Source organism: Ambystoma mexicanum, chromosome 2p (assembly GCF_040938575.1).
Source record: "Ambystoma mexicanum isolate Mex_15411 chromosome 2p, UKY_AmexF1_1, whole genome shotgun sequence".
Classification (NCBI taxonomy): domain Eukaryota; kingdom Metazoa; phylum Chordata; class Amphibia; order Caudata; family Ambystomatidae; genus Ambystoma; species Ambystoma mexicanum.
Window position 1 is genome coordinate 37,981,036 of NC_090923.1, and position 24,376 is coordinate 38,005,411.

At 41.1% G+C, this 24,376-nt stretch overlaps 1 protein-coding gene across 1 annotated transcript in view; it reads right to left on the minus strand.

Moving 5' to 3' along the window:
* Positions 1-24,376, minus strand: part of LOC138566168 (semaphorin-3A-like) — a 624,143-nt gene that overhangs the window by 74,308 nt on the left and 525,459 nt on the right. Inside the window, exons 10-13 of the mRNA XM_069643198.1 lie at positions 23,434-23,578; positions 14,284-14,503; positions 4,324-4,412; positions 4,148-4,189 (exon numbers count right to left, since the gene is read on the minus strand). Coding sequence (XP_069499299.1) covers positions 4,148-4,189; positions 4,324-4,412; positions 14,284-14,503; positions 23,434-23,578 — 496 coding nt within the window. The remainder of the gene's footprint in view (positions 1-4,147; positions 4,190-4,323; positions 4,413-14,283; positions 14,504-23,433; positions 23,579-24,376) is intronic.

The following is a 24,376-nucleotide window of genomic DNA, read 5'->3' on the forward strand; positions in this document are numbered from 1 at the left end:
CCAAGAGAACTTGAGAATGTCAAGATACGCGAGCATGTTGAAAGTTGAAATGCACATGGAACAACCTACCACAGAAGGCGTAACTAAGCGTATTGCGTCCCCGCCTGAGACCCCACCAATACTTGCATAACCCCCTGTGGTCAATGAACCTGTCACTCAGCTCTGTCCTATCAGAATGGTCCATGCTGAAGGCTCCCCTCCTCTTGGAAGACAGACCTTTAGCCCCCCTCTACTTCCTTCTTACACATGTTTGTATAAAAGCACTTCTTTCTTTCCTGTCCTATTTTCATGACCACCTTGTCCATTATGTCACTTCCTGCTGGAATGCAACTGCTTCCTATGCCCTACTCACCCTCCCCTGTCACTTTAAGTCCGGTGCCGGGGTTAGAACCCTGCTTGCGTCTGAAGGAACAGAACATAGTTAACTTAGAAATATTAAACTAATACTATGCTACTGATGTGGTAGTAAAGGGCCAAAACCACCAAGGAAGGGTTCATGTGCACAGCGCTAAGCGAAAATAGGCCGCGGCTCATGAAAAGATTGAAATGTCATCAATTTGGCAAAGCATTGCAATATTACAATAAAATACTCAGTTTATCCTGATCACAAAAGCAGCTATAAGCAGAACGTGGCTTCTTCACTTATTCGTGCTTGATTTATTACATATCATACCAATGGTATATAAGGCGCTATACAAATTCAAAATAACATAACATATGGTGTGATTTACAATGGTAATACTGCACCAGTAATGGACCCCTACGAGGGTTATATCGCTGTTAGTACCACGGCACGTCCTACCGGGGTACTAATAGTGTATTTTTCTCAAGGTGAGCCACAGTGTGTTAACCATTTCATAACGTGAAAAAAACTACAAAAAAAGATGTCCGTCATGGATCGGAAGAAGGGAACTAGAGTTTCTTTAGATTAGTTTCATTTATTTATAAAGCCCTGGAGGGGCCCAAAGACATAGGGGAGCTACCCCAGACAAAGGGTGCAGACAGTAGCTGTAGGGGAGCAGAGACACTCAGGCAGCAGCCCGAGACATCCAGCAAGAAGAGTAAAAAGAAATGTCTTTAGCTTGTACTCACAGAGGCCCAGTAATCCTCTCTAAGATCCGGAGGGAGAGCATTGCATGCCCCGGGAGCTGCAGCATAGAATGCATTCATACCCACTGAAGGAACAGTAAGCAGGTTAGTGTCCTTAGATCGTAGTCCTCTCTGGATGGACCTTTTAGCCAGCCTCTCTGACAGGTACTCAAGATTGGAACCTGACAGGCACTTAAGCGTGATAGTTAGCAGGCCATGCGAACTTCTGGCTTCCATCGAAAGCCAGTGAAGATTTTTCCTGGCTTGGGAGGTGTAATCTCTTCTCTTCCGCCCTCACACTGCTCTCACTACACTGTTTTGGATCACCTACAGTTTCGAGGAATCACCTTTATTGATCCCCACCAACAGGCTGCTAAAGTAGTGTCAGCAGTTTAGTGCCACGGGTGGATGTGGCGACAAGCCTGTTAACCTGTGCATGCATACTCAATGTTTCATCGAGATAGACACCCAGTGTTTCAGCTTTTACCTGGGTGGCAACCCAACATCCCGCAAATATAAAATGCTGATATTTCAAGCTGTGGTTGTGTAATCTGGCCCCGGAACCCGCTACCAGAAGCTCGGTTTTGTCATCATTAAGGGCAAGCCCATTTCTCACCATCCACGACTGAATCAAGGAATACACTCGTCGATTGATGCTCTTTAAGTCCTCGTGATACACACCGGACAAGGGAATTAAGCACGGAGTGTCCTCTGTGTCATTAGTGAACTTGACTCCATTGTGCTCCAAAAGTTGGAGGAGTGGCAGGGTGAAAATGTTGTATAACGATGGTGAGAGGCAGACTCCTTGCGGGACCCCGTTTGATATGATGTGGCATTTATAATGCGCCTGTACACAAGTGTTCCTAGGTGTGAAACACTTCTACGTACACAATCTTAACTGGCGCTGTCTATGCGGTACTACTAAAAAACCTTGCTGCTGTTCTTTAGAAAGGATTTCACTGATGCAGCCTCCGTGGTAGAAAACGCGGCCACCCTCAGGAGTCTTTCTGTCAGCAGGTAATCCCTTCTCCCTTTCCACGGCGGCCATTCAGGAGTCGGAATTGAACTACCATTCCCAGCTCCGGACAGGGGCAAGGAAGCACAAGGTAAGTGCAGAGGGGTAGGGGCCTAAATATGTAGAAAAGGGGGGTTGGATGGGGGGGGATGTGGGTTGTTGGGAAGGAGATGATCCTAGCCCATGCCCCTTGCGTCATTCCGGGTAAATAATGCATGCATAAACCAAGGGAGGAGGTGCGGCACCCCCACTGCACTTATTTGCACAACATAGTAGAGCAAAATAACACATATACTATGGCCCTGTTTACACCATTCTGAACTAGATTAGACGGCATCTTTTTACTAGGCCTGAAACCCCATCTCTCTGTAGAAATGCAGCTCTCCCATTTCCAGTGTCTCACCCAGTGAGACCTCCCCATTGCCTACCCCTGCTAGCTCGGCAAAAGCACTGTTCTCATGGAAGTCTAGCCAGCCCTTGTTACAATTCTGTAGTATCATTCCAGAAAGAATTTGTTCTGGGGCGAGCGTGAGACCATGACAAGCCATAATCCAAGTGCCCATCAAACTGTCTGTGCTCTCTCCACCCCAACCCTGCCAGGCCAGAGTCAACCAGCCTGACCCTCCAGTCCCTTTCATGCTGACACCCATCTGATCCCATGCACTGGCCATTCCAGAACACCCACCCCAGCCCTAATCTCGTGCAGTAGTATATCCTCCCAAAAGCAACACACGTCTACCTATACCATGAGAAGGTCTGATAGACAGATGGCCAATCAATGCCTAAGGTGGGCACCTGGGTGCAGGGTTTGTGGTATCAAAGGGAACACTGAATGTGGAGGTTGGAATGCCATTATATTAGCACACTTGACCTTAGTACCCCTATTCATTCAGGGATTTTATGAGTGCCATTATTTTTATAGTATCAGTTCCTGTTGTTCAGTTTAGTTAGATATGTTGCACTGGCGACCTGACCTTCACACGCGGAGATGAGCCCAGCTGAACCTCGTGTGCCGAGAGTGAATGAAAGACGGCGGCCAATTAGCATCCTGGCTCCCCTATAGTGCCAACTGTTCTATAAGTCACTCACCAATCCGATGCAACATTGTGTACACTATGTATGTCGTCATCAGTGATGCTGTGGTCCTTTTCATGTGCCGCCCGTGTAATTTTCAGCAGAGCGCTCTCGGGCAGCAGAGATCTTTGCTTGCAATTTTTATGATTATATAAACTTTGTTATCTTAGCAACTCAGCTCTTGGTCTCATTCCCCTGACATGGAGTTTATCTTATATTCTCATATTATTGAGACACGTGCTTCTGAGGTGTCTTCACGGGTGCACGGGAGGCCACTTACGTGATTCATGGCAAGGGAAAATGGCAGCCTCCCACTCTGTGGAGACTCGGAGCAGGGTCTGTACTGTGTGGTAAAGTCCCCGTTCTGAGACTCCTCAATGGCTGGGAGGCCGCCACGCCCCCCTCGCCGGGTACTCATATGTGAATCAGGGACTCTGCACAATAAGGAGCAGGTTTCATCCTGTGAGCAAATTTATCAGAATTGGCACAGTGTCGAGAACTCAGAGGAGTTGAAGGTGTGGTGAGTGCCCCTCCCCCTCTGTTCCTGGTAGCGACACAGTGTATGGCTCACACAGGGTATCTGGCTTCCACTACAGAGGTAAAGGCTAGAAAGGGAGGAAGGCCTGCACAGTGACAAAGAAACACACAAGAAATTGATCTGAACAAATCACTTCCTAGGCAAAAGACTCATTTTTGTGAGCGATCTGAATCAAAAAGAATAAACTGTGTAAGCACATGCTGCACTTGCACGTTCTGAATACTCACCGGGCACAGTAGGTTCGTCCCTCTACCTCTTCCCCTCAGCTCTTAATAATGTGTAGTAATGTACACTCCCTCCCTCCCTGCCTGGTGGGCGCTTTGAAACAGTATATTCTTATTGTATAAGTGCCTAACAAGCAAACAATAAATACATAAATAAATAAATAAATAAATAAATAAATAAATAGTGACAAGTGTAAATTCGTATACCTTTTTTCTGTCGAGTGACAATGAAGAGACTGAAGATTTGTGCTAAAAGACAAAGAAAAAAAAATGGCCATGCATTAGAATGTTTCAGTTAATGTGGGAGCCATTTGACGTAAACTCCCTTCCAGGCAATGGTGGATGGGGAAGCTGTAGCGCGACAACAATTCATATTTCTATACCTGGAAAACTTCAAATTCTTCCAGAAAGATCTCTTCGCTCCTCTGATTGGCTCCCGGTGAGTGAGTCGTCTTAAGGACCATTCCTTTGTCTGCATGAAAATAGTAGGATCTCATTAATTTCCATAGAGCATTGCCTGCAGTGCAGAGGAGCAGTCACTACATACGTCAAGCCTTTATTGTGTATTATTCGTTATATCACATGGACACTGTCGGCCTAGACAGCAATATCCTCCAGCAATCCCCAGACTAATATCCTCAGTGAAGAGGAGCAGTCACTACATGCTTCAAGTCATTGTTGTGTAATATTTGTTATATCACAGGGACACTGCTAGTATAGATAGCAATATCCTTCCACAATCCCAAGACTATCCTCAGTGCAGAGGATCAGTCACTATATACTTCAAGCCATTGCTGTGTATTATTAGTTATATCACATGGACACTGGTAGCCTAGACAGCAATATCTGTCAGCAATCCCGAGACTATCCTCAGTGCAGAGGAGCAGTCACTATATGCTTCAAGCCATTGCTGTGTATTATTAGTTATATCACATGGACACTGGTAGCCTAGACAGCAATATCTGTCAGCAATCCCGAGACTATCCTCAGTGCAGAGGAGCAGTCACTATATGCTTCAAGCCATTGCTGTGTATTATTAGTTATATCACATGGACACTGGTAGCCTTGACAGCAATATCCCTCAGCAATCCCCAGACTATCCTCAGTGCAGAGGAGCAGTCACTATATGCTTCAAGCCATTGCTGTGTATTATTAGTTATATCACATGGACACTGCTGGCCTAGACAGCAATATCCTTCAGCAATCCCCAGACTATCCTCAGTGCAGAGGAGCAGTCACTGTATGCTTCAAGCCATTGTTGTGTATTATTAGTTATATCACATGGACACTGCTGGCCTAGACAGCAATATCTGTCAGGTTTTCAGGTTCCAGGGCTGTAGAAAAATATAATATGTTTTCTGGGTTTTGAATTTACATTTTATTTCAGTGTTTATGCTTTTAAGACTGTTAGATTAAGAGCCTTAACTAGCTACCTCAGAGTGCAATGAGTTCCCCAAGCCAAGATGGAGGAGGGAGTTTGGAGTCCGGATTGGTTGGAGTTGTGACAAAGGATTTGCCTGAACATTCTTAATTGCCTTCCATTGAAATCTGTCAAGGAAGCAGGTCCTGTTTTGAAATCTCAGAGTAATTTGGGCCTGTTGTGCCTTTTAGTTTGGTCAAATTGAGTCAGGAATCCAAGAAGAAGAAAAGAATATAAAAGATAAGAAGATTTCAGGAAGAACTGGAAATTGCTTTCTACAACTACATTGTTTTCAGATAAGTGAAGAAGTGAACTTTAATAAGAGAATTAAATAGTTTTTAATTAGAATTCATAGTATTTAGATAACGTTCACCGTTTATTTTAGATTCATTTATTTTTCTTTTTGTGCAAAGTGTTTCTCCGTGTCAGTTTCACCTTAGGCAGTTAACACGTTATCGCCGTGTTTATAGTTGCGCGCGCCTCATGATTGCTTTTCTTTCTGGACAGCGCGTCGTCTTTGATGTTCTGTGTTGTGCTGGGAAATTCGGCTGAGCTTTTGGTTTTCCTGATAGCCTTTTAGTCTTAAGGTAACAGCTTTCTGAGGTAAGCGTTTTTTTCCTTATTTTGTTATTTCTTAGTGAGAGTCATTATTACGTCTGATTCTTTCAGCGTATGTGATGTTTGGAACGTAAGTTCCGTAAGTGAAGTTTTCAATTTCATTGCTGTTTTAGAAGACTAGGAAGTGGAGCAGCTTTCCGGGTTTTGGCGTAATGTACTCTGAATTCGTTTTTGTTCGCTCTTTCATCTCAGCTGCCTGTGTTTGTCAGAAACTTAAATAGTAGTCGTTTTTCAGGCATTTTGGTTGCAGCGCTTTTCTTACTCATCTGTTCTGTTTGGAGCTGAGTATATTTAATTACACATTTGGAGTACTAACTCATTTTAATTGAACAACTTTTCATTTATTTAATTTCATCTAAATAATAGAATTAAATATAAGAATTAAATATGAAATAGGATACAAGTCAGGAGATTACAGAACTCAATGATTAATCAGCATAAGATTCAATTTGAAAACTCCTGATAGTTCCACTTTAAGTATTTAATATTCGGTAGGTGGTTTCAGCACTGGTACAGCAAAACTACAAAACTCATTTGTTAAGTCAAAAATAAAGAAGAGATTTTAGGTTTGCATCAAAGGAGCATTCGTATTAGGAGAGTGTAAACAGTTCTAAGATCAAAGAATAAACAATAAAGAAGAAAGATAAAGAAACTTGGAACTGTTATCTAGACTTTTAAAACAAAAATAAAATCAACAAAATCCATATCCAGTAGGCATTTAGCAGAGGATTCTCAGGTATAGTTGCATTCACATGGGTAAGGTAGGTGGAAGGTACATAAACAGATTTTATATCTTATGTTTTATCTCCATACAGATATCCATCCTAGGAAGGAGTATTGTCTGAGTTTGTTATTTTGTCCCATTTCCCCTTTCCCTTGGGGGTGTTCTGTAGTCAGTTGAAATTCTAAAACAATTGAACGTGAGACGCTTTTGTGGGTCTGTGGGGTTCAGCAGTTTCTGAGGAACAGTGAAGACAGGACCTAACAGAATGAAAGGCCCAAACTGTTAGTTCCTCCTGAGCTTATGGACCCCTCCGAGACCACAATGGCAGTGTTGGGGAATATGTTGAAGGAGTTAAGGGAGGACATGAGAATAGCTCATCAAGAAAATACCAACCTTAACAGAAAAATGGAGGAATAAAGTTTGAGAGTCACACAGATTCAGGAGGCTACATGGGCAGGTCGGTTGAGTGGTAGTTCAGAAGATGATCATAGACCTCCAGTTTTGTTTAGGGAGGGAGCCAGTGGGAGTGGTGAACCGGAGTACAAGTTATTGGTGATATCAGATCTTCTATAGCACTAGTTCCATTAGCTCCTCCGGAACGTTTTGATAGAGAGTCCAGAAAATTCCAAAACATTTTGACTCAGTGTGAGTTACATTTTTTATGTAAACCAGAAGTTTTTTCTTCTGACACGTGCAAAGTTACATTTATGATGTCCTATTTGTCGGGGGAGGCTGAGAGTTGGGCTAGGTTACTAGTTAAGGAGAAGGATCCAGTCTTGCATGATTTTAGACTTTTTAAAGATGTTTTTGGTAGGCTGTTTGATAAACGCCAGTTTTCTTTGCAAATTGATGGAGAGTTATTGGAGCTACAACAAGGTAACAAGGATTTAATAAGTTACATCACTCAATTCAAAACCCTTGTGCTTGAGAGTCATTGGCCGGAAGAGAAGCAGGCTTCAATCGTTTATCGAGGTTTAAAGGACGAGTTGAAGGATGCTCTTTCCGTTATGGTTAGTAAACCAACCTCTTGTGATGCTCTCATTGACTTAGTGTTGCAAATAGATTTTGATCAGAATGAGAGAAGAGCAGAACGTAGAAGAGGTTTTGGGGAGGTTAAGCATGGCCAAAGATTTGACAGACCGAGATTAGAGTTTATAAATAAAGATTTTAAACCCAAAGGTTCAGAATTGTCTAACAAGATTAGGGGTCCCCTATCTAAGGAAGAGAAGGAGGCAAAATAATTTGTGTCCCTATTGTGGAAGAAGTGGGCATTTTTTGGGAAATTGTACATATACTCCAAAAAGATATTCTACAATTTCTTCAAGCAAGGTTCCTCAGGTTTTGGCAAACACTCTTCCATATTCAGTTCCACACATTACAATTAATGTATCCTTGTTTTTTAATACTGTTCTGGTTGGGAGCGGCCCTGTGATGATTGATTCTGGAGCTACATGGAACTTTATTGTTTGGGGGAGGGGAGGGTGGCTAAAGCTCTGGGAGTTCTGATTAATAAGAAAACCTTGATAGAGCAGGTTAGAGCAGTTGATGGAACAGTTTTAACCTCTGGTCCTATTACTCACAAGACTGTTCCTTTGACTATGTTGGTGCCGGAAGATCATGACGAGGAGTTGGTGTTTGAGCTAATTGATGCTCCTCAATTGAAGGTGATTTTAGGTATGCCATGGCTAACTTTTCATAACCCACAGGTTGATTGGGGACGACGGGTGATTGACTTGAATTCAGAATTTTGTAAAAGACATTGTGCAGGCTTTCGGGAGATGGAGTCTCTAAAGACTGTTTGTTCACCTGTGTTGGGGTTAGTTGAAGGAGGTTCTTCATGTCCACATTCTATTGGGGCTGTAGTTGGAGACTTACCTAAATGTTACAAAGACTTGTGGATGTTTTTGATGAGACAGAAGCGGTGAGCTTCCACCTCATAGATCTTTTGATTGCAAAATTGATTTAGAGCCTGGAGCAAATTGGCCTTGTAGTAGAATTTATGCATTGACGGAAAAGGAGAATGATTATTTGAAGGAATATCTAGCAGAAAACCTTGCGAAGAGATTCATTAGACACTCTCAATCTCCAGTAGCTTCTCCTCTATTCTTTGTTCCTAAGAAGGAAGGCACTCTTAGGACTTGTATTGATTATTGGGCACTGAATAAGGTTACGATTAAGAACAGGTACCCGTTGTCCTTGATATCTGTTATGTTGGACCAAATTCAGGGAGCTGAGATTTTCTCAAAATTAGATCTTCGTGGAGCGTATCATCTGGTGACGGTCAGAGAGGGAGACGAGTGGAAAACGGCCTTTACAACTCGTTTTGGGTTGTATGAATATCTTGTGATGCCCTTTGGTCTTTGCAACGCTCCAGCTGCATTTCAGTATTTTATTAATAAAGTGCTTAGGGAATTTTTGGACGTCTTTGTGGTGGTCTATATTGATGACATCTTGATTTACTCCCAAAGTCCGGCTAAACATCAAGATCATGTGAGATTGGTACTTCAGAAGTTAAGAGAAACCATTTTGTTTGCCAAGTTGGAGAAGAGCCAATTCCATACTAGATCTATCGAATTTCTTGGTTTTGTGATTTTGCACAATGGTTTGGAGATGGATTCTAAGAAGGTTCAAGCTGTGGTTGATTGGCCTTCTCCAACCAAGGTTAAGGATGCGCAGAGTTTTTTAGGCTTTGCCAATTTTTATCAGAGGTTCATTGAGGGTTTCTCTCAAATTATCACTTCAATTACCAGACTTTTGAAGAAGGGAGTGAGATTTGTGTGGAGTGTTGAGGCTGAAGAAGCTTTTCAGAGTCTTAAACAGAGGTTTACTTCTGGACCGATTCTTCTTCACCCTAAACCTGAAAAACATTTTTTATTGAAGCTGATGCCTCCAATCTTGCCATGGGTACTGTCTTATCTCAAAGACATGACAACACTGGGCAATTGCATCCGGTAGCATACTTTTCCAAAATATTCTCTTCAGCAGAAATAAACTATACCATCATGGATAGAGAACTTTTAGCCATTAAATCAGCCTTTGAAGAGTGGTGTCACTATCTTATGGGAGCTAGGTTCACCGTAACGGTGTTAACTGATCATAGAAATTTACTCTTTTTGAAATCTGCTAAGACCTTGACCCCAAGACAGTTGAGATGGTCTCTATTTTTTGCTGATTACAATTTCATTGTTACCTATAAACCTGGGAGGTTAAATGGGAAGGCAGATGCTCTGTCTCGCCAATTTCCTGGTAGTGAACAAGTGGTGGAATTGACTCCTCAACCCTTAATTGCTTCTGAACGTTTTGTCTTGGCCAGAGTTCAAGGGAATTCAGGTATGGCTAGGAGGATTAAGGAGGTTATGAATCAGGAACAGATGGAGGATTGGTTGAGGTAAGATTCGGCCAGGAAAGTTTTGGGTGGTTTACCTTATCATGATTCTAAGCTGTTTCTTCCTACAGAAGAACTTCAAGAGGAGGTATTAAAAGAATGCCATGAGTCAGTATTGTCAGGACATCCAGGTTTTCGTAAAACTTTAGAGTTGTTTAGAAGAGATTTTTGGTGGAAGACGATCAGAGTGGATGCTTTAAATTTTGTTAAGACTTGCAAGATTTGTGCTAGGGCTAAGTCTCAAGTTGGAAAACCAGTAGTATTATTGGAGCCTTTGCCTATTCCACCGCATCCATGGCACACAATATCCCTTAGATTTTATTGTCGACCCCCCTGAGGATCAAGGAAGGCCATTTCATTCCAATGGTTGGGGAGGTAACAGCTGCACGTTTGGCATACAGTTTTCCTCAGAATGTACTCAGGTTACATGGGTTGCCCAGTCAAGTCATCTCTAATAGGGGGGTCACAATTTTTGTCAACATTTTGGAGGGCCTTTTGTGATAGATTGGGTGTGGGGATTAAGTTGTCATCAGGTTACCACCTGGAAACTAATGGTCAGGTAGAACGAGTCAACCAAGAATTGGAAAGGTTTTTAAGATGCTATATGCAGACTGGAGAGAGTTGGGTGGATCTAATTTGGGTTGCAGAGTTTGCTTATAACAACTCTATGAAGGACTCTACTTCTATGTCTCCTTTCTTTTTATCTCAAGGTTTTCATCCACGATTTATGAGAGAATTGATTGGGAGTGAGGTCTCAAATCCAGCTGTGGATGAAAGGTTACTGATCATGAAAAATAATTTAGAACAGGCAGTTAATGCCTTGCATGTAAATAAATCGAAGTACAAAAGATTTTCAGATAATAAGCAAAGAAAGGGTCCAGAGTATTCTGTTGGAAATAAGGTTTGGTTGTCAACTATATTTTTGAGGATACGGGGTCAGAACAAATTCAGCCCACGTTATGTAGGCCCTTTTGAGATAGAAAAGATAATCAACCCAGTTGCTGTTAGGTTGAAGTTACCTTCTTCCCTAAAGGTGCATACTACCTTTCATGTAAGTCTGTTGAAGCCTTTGTTGAAGGGAACCAGATTGGGAGATTGTCCTGGGCCAATTACTCTTGAAGATCAGAATGAAGAATATGAAGTTAAGGCTATTTTGGATTCGAGAAGGGTTCGAGGGAAGCTCCAATATCTGATTGATTGGAATGGTTTTGGTCCAGAAGAGCGCTCTAGGGAGAAGGTACAGAATGTTCATGCTCCAATTTTGGTGGCCAGATTTCATCGTAAAAATCCCTCTAAACCAGGCCCTGGGGTCAGGGCTTCGGAGAGGGGGTACTGTGAGGTTCATCAGGTTCCAAAGCTGTAGAAAAATATAATATAGATTAAGAGCCTTAACTAGCTACCTCAGAGTGCAATGAGTCCCCCAAGCCAAGATGGAGGAGGGAGTTTGGAGTCCTGATTGGTTGGAGTCGTGACAAAGGATTTGCCTGAACATTCTTAACTGCCTTTCATTGAAATCTGTCAAGGAAGCAGGCCCTGTTTTGAAAGCTCAGAGTAATTTGGGCCTGTTGTGCCTTTTAGTTTGGTCAAATTGAGTCAGGAATCCAAGAAGAAAAAAAGAATATAAAAGATAAGAAGATGTCAGGAAGAACTGGAAAGTGCTTGCTACAACTACATTGTTTTCAGATAAGTGAAGAAGTGATCTTTAATAAGAGAATTAAATAGTTTTTAATCAGAATTCATAGTATTTAGATAACGTTTACCGTTTATTTTAGATTCATTTATTTTTCTTTTTGTGCAAAGTGTTTCTTCGTGTCAGTTTCACCTTAGGCAGTTATCACGTGATCGCTGTGTTTATAGTTGCACGCGCCTCATGTTTACTTTTCTTTCTGGAGAGCGCATCATCTTTGATGTTCCCTGTTGTGCTGGGAATTCGGCAGAGATTTCGGTTTTCCTGTTAGCCTTTTATTTTTAAGGTAACAGCTTTCTGAGGTAAGCGTTTTTTTCCTTATTTTGTTATTTCTTAGTGAGAGTCATTTTTACGTCTGATTCTTTCAGCGTATGTGATGTTTGGAACGTAAGTTCCGTAAGTGCAGTTTTCAATTTCATTGCTGTTTTAGAAGGCTAGGAAGTGGAGCAGCTTTCCGGGTTGTGGCGTAATGTACTCTGAATTCGTTTTTGTTCGCTCTTTCATCTCAGCTCCCTGTATTTGTCAGAAACTTAAATAGTAGTCGTTTTTCAGGCATTTTGGTTGCAGCGCTTTTCTTACTCATCTGTTCTGTTTGGAGCTGAGTATATTTAATTACACATTTAGAGTACTAACTCATTTTAATTGAACAACTTTTCATTTATTTATCTTCATCTAAATAATAGAATTAAACATAGGAATTAGGCTACGAGTCAGGAGATTACAGAACTCAATCATTAATCAGCATAAGATTCAACCTGAAAACTCCTAATAGTTACACTTTAAGTATTTAGTATTAGGTAGGTGGTTTCAGCACTGGATACAGTTTGCCTATATATACAGCAAAACTAACAAAACTTAAATGTTAAGTAAAAAATAAAGAAGAGATTTTAGGTTTGCATCAAAGGAGCATTCGTATTAGAAGAGTGTAAACAGTTCTAAGATCAAAGACTAAACAATAAAGAAGAAAGATAAAGAAACTTGGAACTGTTATCTAGACTTTTAAAACAAAAATAAAATCAACAAAATCCATATCCTGTAGGCATTTAGCAGAGGATTCTCAGGTCTAGTTGCATTCACATGGGTAAGGTAGGTGGAAGGTACATAAACAGATTTTATCTCTTATGTTTTATCTCCATACAGACATCCATCCTAGGAAGGAGGAATATTTTCTGAGTTTGTTATTTTGTCCCATTTCCCCTTTCCCTTGGGGGTGTTCTGTAGTCAGTTAAAATTCTAAAACAATTGAACGCGAGACGCCTTTGTGGGTCTATGGGGTTCCGCAGCTTCCGAGGAACAGTGAAGACAGGACCTGACAATATCCTTCAGCAATCCCGAGACTATGCACAGCGCAGAACCGTCACTATATGCTTCAAGCCATGTTGTGTATTATTAGTTATATCACATGGACACTGGTAGCCTTGACAGCAATATCCTTCAGCAATCCCCAGACTATCCTCAGTGCAGAGGAGCAGTCACTATATGCTTCAAGCCATAGCTGTGTATTATTAGACATAACACATGGACACTGCTAGCCTACACATCAATATCCTTCAGCAATCCCCAGACTACTATCCTCAGTGCAGAGGAGCAGTCACTGTATGCTTCAAGCCATTGTTGTGTATTATTAGTTATATCACATGGACACTGTTAGCCTAGACAGAAATATCCATCAGCAGTCCCCAGACTATCCTCAGTGCAGAGAAGCAGTCACTATATCCTTCAAGCCATTGTTGTGTATTATTAGTTATATCACCTGGACACTCCTAGCCTAGACAGCAATATCCTTCAGCAAAATCTTTCAGCAATCCCCAGACTATCCACAGTGCAGAGGAGCAGTCACCACATCCTTCACGCCATTGCTGTGTATTATTAGTTATATCACATGGACACTGCTAGCCTACACAGCAATATCCTTCAGCAATCCCCAGACTACTATCCTCAGTGCAGAGGAGCAGTCAATATATCCTTCAAGCCATTGTTGTGTATTATTAGTTATATCACCTGGACACTTCTAGCCTAAAAAGCAATATCCTTCAGCAAAATCCTTCAGCAATCCCCAGACTATCCTCAGTGCAGAGGAGCAGTCACTATATCCTTTAAGCCATTGCTGTGTATTATTAGTTATATCACATGGACACTGCTAGCCTTGACAGCAATATCCTTCAGCAATCCCCAGACTACTATCCTCAGTGCAGAGGAGCAGTCATTGTATGCTTTAAGCCATTGTTGTGTAATATTAGTTATATCACATGGTCACTGCTAGTGTAGACAGCAATATCCTTCAGCAATCCCCAGACTATCATAAGTGCAGAGGAGCAGTCACTATATACTTCAAGCCATTGTTGTATATTATTAGTTATATCACCTGGACACTGCTGGCCTTGACAGCAATATCCTCCAGCAATCCCGAGACTATCATAAGTGCAGTGGAGCTGTCACTATATGCTTCAAGCCATTGTTGTGTATTATTAGTTATATCACATGGGCACTGCTAGACAGCGCCACCTACCTGTTCCAATAAACAGGACATCGTACTGGCCGTCCATTCCTTCCTGACGGTCAATGACTATTCGGGTGAATTTATAATCCACTCCCACTCGCACCAGGACTGGACGTTTGTTGATGGGGTAGATGACGTTGTACATGAGGGGGTGTGTGCGGCTGAAGAACATGACGTCGTCTGGATAGTCACGCGTGGACCGATAACTTCCATGCATGCTGCTAGGGCACTGGACAGAAAAGAGGAGGAGGAGGAGGAGAAAAACATGTGGGCTGGTGAATTTGACAGTGTCCAACTCAATGGAAGGAAAACGCTGCTACTTCAGGGGGGTAGAACTTTGCAACTGCAGGTTACACGCAACACCGTCTGCTCAGTCACACACATAAGAAGCGTTGGCTCCGCCTCCTGGGTACCATCTGTGGCATCGTGCAATGAATATGGAATCAGGCTGGTAGTGTACCCTAATATAGTACTAGCACATTTTTATGTGGCGTCATAGCTGTACCTGTGCAATATATAATGAAAACAGAAATGCCGGCAAGTATTTGTCTATATGGAATATCTTTAATGAATTGTATAGCTGATAAATTCCCTTTTGTTGATTTATATAATATATTTTTTGTTTTGTTTTTTCTTTCTCTCTCCCTGTCTGATCCTTCTTTTCTTTCCATTTTCTCTGACTCTATCTTTTCTTTTCTTGCCTTTTATGTTTATTGTAAAAGCTGTAAACAATGTTCGGTTAGGTTGTCTAAATGATGATGACTGTTATAATATGATGCTGTTTTTTATCTTCTGCATGTTATACAAATTTCAATAAAGAAATTTGAAGAAAAAAAATGCTGATAACATGTGACACTATACTGCGCTCAATATATATGTACCATGTGACACTATACTGCGCTCAATATATATGTGCCATGTGACACTATATTGCGCTCATATATACTGCGCTCAATATATATGTACCATGCGACACTATGCTGCGCTCAATATATATCTACCATGTGACACTATACTGCGCTCATATATATGTACCATGTGACACTATACTGCGCTCATATATATCTACCATGTGACACTATACTGCGCTCATATATATGTACCATGTGACACTATACTGCGCTCAATATATATGTACAATGTGACACTATACTGCGCTCAATATATATGTACCATGTGACACTATACTGCGCTCATATATATGTACCATGTGACACTATACTGCGCTCAATATATATGTACCATGTGACACTATACTGCGCTCATATATATGTACCATGTGACACTATACTGCGCTCAATGTATATGTACCATGTGACACTATACTGCGCTCAATATATATGTACCATGTGACACTATACTGCGCTCATATATATGTACCATGTGACACTATACTGCGCTCAATATATATGTACCATGTGACACTATACTGCGCTCATATATATCTACCATGTGACACTATACTGCGCTCATATATATGTACTATGTGACACTATACTGCGCTCATATATATGTACCATGTGACACTATACTGCGCTCAATATATATGTACCTTGTGACACTATACTGCGCGCATATATATGTACCATGTGACACTATACTGCGCTCAATATATATGTACCATGTGACACTATAGTGCGCTCATATATATCTACCATGTGACACTATACTGCGCTCATATATATGTACCATGTGACACTATACTGCGCTAAATATATATGTACCATGTGACACTATACTGCGCTCATATATATGTACCATGTGACACTATACTGCGCTCAATATATATGTACCATGTGACACTATACTGCGCTCATATATATCTACCATGTGACACTATACTGCGCTCATATATATGTACCATGTGACACTATACTGTGCTCATATATATGGACCATGTGACACTATACTGCGCTCAATATATATGTACCATGTGACACTATACTGCGCTCATATATATGTACCATGTGACACTATACTGCGCTCAATATATATTTACCATGTGACACTATACTGCGCTCATATATATGTACCATGTGACACTATACTGCGCTCATATATATCTACCATGTGACACTATACTGCGCTCATATATATGTACCATGTGACACTATACTGCGCTCATATATATGTACCATGTGACACTATACTGCGCTCAATATATATGTACCATGTGACACTATACTGCGCTCATATATATGTACCATGTGACACTATACTGCGCTCAATATATATGTATCTTGTGACACTATACTGCGCTCATATATATCTACCATGTGACACTATACTGCGCTCATATATATCTACCATGTGACACTATACTGCGCTCAATATATATGTACCATGTGACACTATACTGCGCTCATATATATCTACCATGTGACACTATACTGCGCTCATATATATGTACCTTGTGACACTATACTGCGCTCATACATATCTACCATGTGACACTATACTGCGCTCATATATATGTACCATGTGACACTATACTGCGCTCAATATATATGTACCATGTGACACTATACTGCGCTCATATATATCTACCATGTGACACTATACTGTGCTCATATATATGTACCTTGTGACACTATAATGCGCTCATATATATCTGCCATGTGACACTATACTGTGCTCATATATATGTACCATGTGACACTATACTGCGCTCAATATATATGTACCATGTGACACTATACTGCGCTCATATATATGTACCATGTGACACTATACTGCGCTCAATATATATTTACCATGTGACACTATACTGCGCTCATATATATGTACCATGTGACACTATACTGCGCTCATATATATCTACCATGTGACACTATACTGCGCTCATATATATGTACCATGTGACACTATACTGTGCTCATATATATGTACCATGTGACACTATACTGCGCTCAATATATATGTACCATGTGACACTATACTGCGCTCATATATATGTACCATGTGACACTATACTGCGCTCAATATATATGTATCTTGTGACACTATACTGCGCTCATATATATCTACCATGTGACACTATACTGCGCTCATATATATCTACCATGTGACACTATACTGCGCTCAATATATATGTACCATGTGACACTATACTGCGCTCATATATATCTACCATGTGACACTATACTGCGCTCATATATATGTACCATGTGACACTATACTGCCCTCAATATATATGTACCATGTGACACTATACTGCGCTCATATATATGTACCATGTGACACTATACTGCGCTCAATATATATGTACCATGTGACACTATACCACGCTCATATATATGTACCATGTGACACTATACTGCGCTCAATATATATGTACCATGTGACACTATACTGCGCTCATATATATCTACCATGTGACACTATACTGCGCTCAATATATATGTACCATGTGACACTATACTGCGCTCATATATATCTACCATGTGACACTATACTGCGCTCATATATATGTACCATGTGACACTATACTGCGCTCATATATATCTACCATGTGACACTATACTGCGCTCATATATATGTACCATGTGACACTATACTGCGCTCAATATATATTGCGCTCATATATATGTACCATGTGACACTATACTGCGCTCAATATATATGTACCATGTGACACTATACTGCGCTCATATATATGTACCATGTGACACTATACTGCGCTCAATATATATGTACCTTGTGACACTATACTGCGCTCATATATATGTACCATGTGACACTATACTGCGCTCAATATATATGTACCATGTGACACTATACTGCGCTCATATATATGTACCATGTGACACTATACTGCGCTCAATATATATGTACCATGTGACACTATACTGCGCTCAATATTTTTGTACCATGTGACACTATACTGCGCTCATATATATCTACCATGTGACACTATACTGCGCTCATATATATGTACCATGTGACACTATACTGCGCTCAATATATATGTACCATGTGACACTATACTGCGCTCATATATATGTACCATGTGACACTATACTGCGCTCAATATATATGTACCATGTGACACTATACTGCGCTCATATATATGTACCATGTGACACTATACTGCGCTCAATATATATGTACCATGTGACACTATACTGCGCTCATATATATCTACCATGTGACACTATACTGCGCTCAATATATATGTACCATGTGACACTATACTGCGCTCAATATATATGTACCTTGTGACACTATACTGCACTCATATATATCTACCATGTGACACTATACTGCGCTCATATATATGTACCATGTGACACTATACTGCGCTCAATATATATGTACCATGTGACACTATACTGCGCTCATATATATCTACCATGTGACACTATACTGCGCTCAATATATATCTACCATGTGACACTATACTGCGCTCATATATATGTACCATGTGACACTATACTGCGCTCAATAAATATGTACCATGTGACACTATACTGCGCTCATATATATCTACCATGTGACACTATACTGCGCTCATATATATGTACCATGTGACACTATACTGCGCTCAATATATATCTACCATGTGACACTATACTGCGCTCATATATATGTACCATGTGACACTATACTGCGCTCAATATATATGTACCATGTGACACTATACTGCGCTCAATATATATGTACCATGTGACACTATACTGCGCTCTATATATATGTATCTTGTGACACTATACTGCGCTCATATATATCTACCATGTGACACTATACTGCGCTCATATATATCTACCATGTGACACTATACTGCGCTCATATATATGTACCATGTGACACTATACTGCGCTCAATATATATGTACCATGTGACACTATACTGCGCTCAATATATATGTACCATGTGACACTATACTGCGCTCTATATATATGTATCTTGTGACACTATACTGCGCTCATATATATCTACCATGTGACACTATACTGCGCTCATATATATGTACCATGTGACACTATACTGCGCTCAATATATATGTACCATGTGACACTATACTGCGCTCATATATATCTACCATGTGACACTATACTGCGCTCAATATATATCTACCATGTGACACTATACTGCGCTCATATATATGTACCATGTGACACTATACTGCGCTCAATAAATATGTACCATGTGACACTATACTGCGCTCATATATATCTACCATGTGACACTATACTGCGCTCATATATATGTACCATGTGACACTATACTGCGCTCAATATATATCTACCATGTGACACTATACTGCGCTCATATATATGTACCATGTGACACTATACTGCGCTCAATATATATGTACCATGTGACACTATACTGCGCTCAATATATATGTACCATGTGACACTATACTGCGCTCTATATATATGTATCTTGTGACACTATACTGCGCTCATATATATCTACCATGTGACACTATACTGCGCTCATATATATCTACCATGTGACACTATACTGCGCTCATATATATGTACCATGTGACACTATACTGCGCTCAATATATATGTACCATGTGACACTATACTGCGCTCAATATATATGTACCATGTGACACTATACTGCGCTCTATATATATGTATCTTGTGACACTATACTGCGCTCATATATATCTACCATGTGACACTATACTGCGCTCATATATATCTACCATGTGACAATATACTGCGCTCAATATATATGTACCATGTGACACTATACTGCGCTCATATATATGTACCATGTGACACTATACTGCGCTCATATATATGTACCATGTGACACTATACTGCGCTCAATATATATGTACCATGTGACACTATACTGCGCTCATATATATGTACCATGTGACACTATACTGCGCTCAATATATATGTACCATGTGACACTATACTGCGCTCATATATATCTACCATGTGACACTATACTGCGCTCATATATATGTACCATGTGACACTATACTGCGCTCAATATATATGTACCATGTGACACTATACTGCGCTCATATATATCTACCATGTGACACTATACTGCGCTCAATATATATGTACCATGTGACACTATACTGCGCTCATATATATCTACCATGTGACACTGTACTGCGCTCAATATATATGTACCATGTGACACTATACTGCGCTCATATATATCTACCATGTGACACTATACTGCGCTCATATATATGTACCATGTGACACTATACTGCGCTCATATATATGTACCATGTGACACTATACTGCGCTCAATATATATGTACCATGTGACACTATACTGCGCTCATATATATGTACCATGTGACACTATACTGCGCTCAATATATATGTACCATGTGACACTATACTGCGCTCATATATATGTACCATGTGACACTATACTGCGCTCAATATATATGTACCATGTGACACTATACTGCGCTCATATATATCTACCATGTGACACTATACTGCGCTCATATATATGTACCATGTGACACTATACTGCGCTCAATATATATGTACCATGTGACACTATACTGCGCTCATATATATCTACCATGTGACACTATACTGCGCTCAATATATATGTACCATGTGACACTATACTGCGCTCATATATATCTACCATGTGACACTGTACTGTGCTCATATATATGGAGGTTATGTGGTGCAAAGTGAGCGCGCAAGTCCTAGAAGACGTCACCCGTTCTACCTCTGGGGGGAAGGACGTTCAGTATTTATAAATACTATGTTGGTACTCGTTAATAGTCCCCTTATCTTGAGCTGTGGACATGACTAATATATTTTAATTGAGATCAGGGGCGCTGAGTATGTGGGTGCACTGGGGACTTATTATGACGGATAATTTACACTTGGACTGACTCCCAAAGTCCACGACTGGTTTGAGGGCCCGATTGGAATGCAAAGTGTGGGGTGCAGGAGAGCAGCAATGCATCAGGTGTCTCACTTCCCAGGTCTGCCTTTTCGGGTGTAGCGCGGCTCTTGTTTGATGATGAAATCCTGATATTGGGCGGGAGTTTACAGCTTTGTTAAGGGCTGTCTGTATGGGGAAAGCCATTGCTAATGTCAAACACATGCTATATATTAGTTAACAGATGATTGGCGTATTTTGTGTATAAGAGAATCTGACATCTGCAAACACCTGACATTTATGGATTTTATTGAAAGCTTCTACCATGGAGAGCAAGTGGCCCCATTGAAGAGCTGTAACAATTTGCAGACACTGTTCCTTCGGAGGTTTAGAAAGACTAAACTCTATACATGCTTGAGCCCTAGGGATGGCAAATCTTTAGAGAACATTGCTTATCTCAGACTTGGGCATTGCCAATAAATCGATATGGGGACAGATCTTGCCCATTATTCCCAGTGGGTGTATTAGTTTCCAGCCACACCTTAAGCAGTAACTTGCCCAACTGAACTCGGCGTATCATACGCCAACCGAGCGCCCGCTCGTGCCCTCACTCACATCCTCGACGCGAGGGGTGTGGAGAGGCGCATTGGACCAGGCCGCAGAATCTACATTTGTGTTTGTTGTTTTCTATATTGTTTATAATAAATCATTAGTATGTGTGCCTCCTGTGTCAAATGTGTGAGTTTAGCAGCAATACTAACCAGTCAGTGGTCAGCACAGAACATAACACATTGCCGTGTTGCTCACAGAAGAAAGAGGTCATTCGTTTTAATCTGATGGTACACATTCTGGCATAAGAAGTGTTTTAAAGAAATATTAAAATGTGTAAACTATGTTCTTTTAAGAAATGTTGCAATGTTATTTTCTAATGATCACACCCAGTGCACATGGCAGTCATGCTATATAATGAGAATATGAATTTGTCTAAGTGAGCAAAGCACATTATCCAATCCTAGAATAACCACATACATTGTTTTCTGACAAGGAGTCATCATTTCACAATGACAGTCTGGGAAACCCCAAGTTTACTTTTTCAAAATAATGCTTAAAAAGGGAATGAGACAAATAGCCCTAATGAGGGCTCTTGTCTGCCTTGTACGAAGTAAAAGAACATTAGGGCAACATAGGAAGGAACACATTTATATATTTGAGAAATATGTCTGTGATACAAAGGGTTGTGTGCTTACATCAAAAAATGCTTAATGCACACGCCGCTTGTTGCTCATTTCAATTCTCACAACATCTCACCCGTCTAACAGTAAAGTGTCTGTAAACATGACCCATATATATACTCCTACAGACAGCCTGAGGGCTTGATGTAAGGGTGCAATGTCTATGACATTGGCCAAACCATTGAGGTCTACGGGCCGCCCTGCTCCTCCCTCGCATGGCTGGATGTGGAGCATCACAAAGGTTTAGAAGAGGAGAGTCTGACGGCTCTGTGCCTGCCCAGTCCTCAATGCACAGACACCTTTACAGAATGATATACAGGAGACAGGTATATGTCTGTTTCTCTTTCCTTGGTTGGCTCTTTGGAATGTATGGATGTGTGCCGTGGACGGTGGTGCAGAGAGAGCGGAATGTATTGGATGTTATTGTCTCTACATTTGTTATTTTACACTTTGATTGGCGCAATATATCACACCAGTTGAGAATATAGTACAACTCAAATAAAATATACAAAGAAATGATCAGTGTTCTTTCTTTCTTTTTTCTCTTCTCCTCTTCTCTCCTTACTTTCTCTTTCTGCTCTTTCTTTTCTTCGCCTTTTCTGCTTTTTAAGTGTGTTGTAAAAGTTGTATAAATATATGGTTATGTTGTCTAAATGATGTTTATCGGTCTATTTGTGTTACTGTTTTTTGTCTCTTTGTTGTGGTACATTACAAAATTTCGATAAAGAAAAAAAAGAAAGAAATCAGTGTGTTGTCATTCCTCGGTTGTGTCTGTGACTGGCTCCTCTTGTGCCCGCCTTGCTCCTGCCAAGTACGAGTATGCTTGTCCTTTTTGCATAGACTTGCATAGCAGCCTGGCAGGTAACAGGTTAATTAATACCTTGAACACGCAGCTCAGCCACACAATGTTAACCATTGACTATTACTCTGGCATCATTAAGACAGCAGCCCATACCTGGGCACATGTAACCACAGCATTCACACACATGGCTTTCTATAGTGTTGTATCTTGGAAGGAGCAGAAGACCAGTGGCTTAAACCTATTGCCAGGTGTATGCATGGATGTCCTTCAGAACCGAGAGGGTCTCACCGTTCCAGGTCGTGGGAAGGGGACGCGTCCTTGGTAGGGCAGCCACTTGAAGTCAGGACTCTCCTTGTGGGCAAACTGGCCTCTGAAGGCAGACACTATGTCTTCCATATCGTAGACGCAGACGGCGGATCCGTTCAGGATGTTACTGAAAAGAAACAAGGCAGGCAATCTATTTATTTATTTATTTTTTGCATTTATAGCAGCGCACAAAGACCATTGGCATCCAGGCGCTGTTACATACAGCTGGTAAAGTACAAATGTGACATACAGTACGTGTCAGCGAGTTCATAGCATGAGGTGAGGTTAGTTAAACAAGTAGGTGTTGAGCTGTTTTCAAAAAGTTGGCAGGAGGGCTCCTCCCGGAGGGGTAGAGGGGGATTGTTCAGAGGGTGTGGCAGAGCGGAACGGGTTAGCTGGAGCCGCCAGCTCTCTTGCGTTTGCATCTCACTGTGCTAAGGCAGTGGTTGTAGGTGGATCGTAGGGGTCTGCTGGGCACTTGTCTCTTGACCTTTGGGGCGAGGTATGAAGGTGCATTGTTGGAAATGCATCAGTGGGATATGGCGAGAATTTTGAAGGAAATTCGATCGCGGATGGGGCACCAGTGGGCGGATCTTCTTGCCGCCGAGATATGATCATGCTTGCTCAAGGTTAAGGCGGCAGAGAGAACATTGTTTTGCAGGACTTGTAGTTTGGTCAGGTTTTTCTCCAAGGTGCCACAGCGTAACGCATTGCAATAGTCCAGCTTGGACAAAATGAGAGCCAGTGCGGTTTTGGGAGATGGTTTTCAGTGAAAATCTAAGATTTGCAGGCGGGGATGAGCTTCATGGCATAGGCTGAGGTCGGGGCGACGTGTGTGACATGGCGTGTCATGGTGAGAGAAGCATCAAGAGAGACACCAAGTGTTTTTGCAGAAGTGGTGGCCAACAATGTTAAATTGACTGAG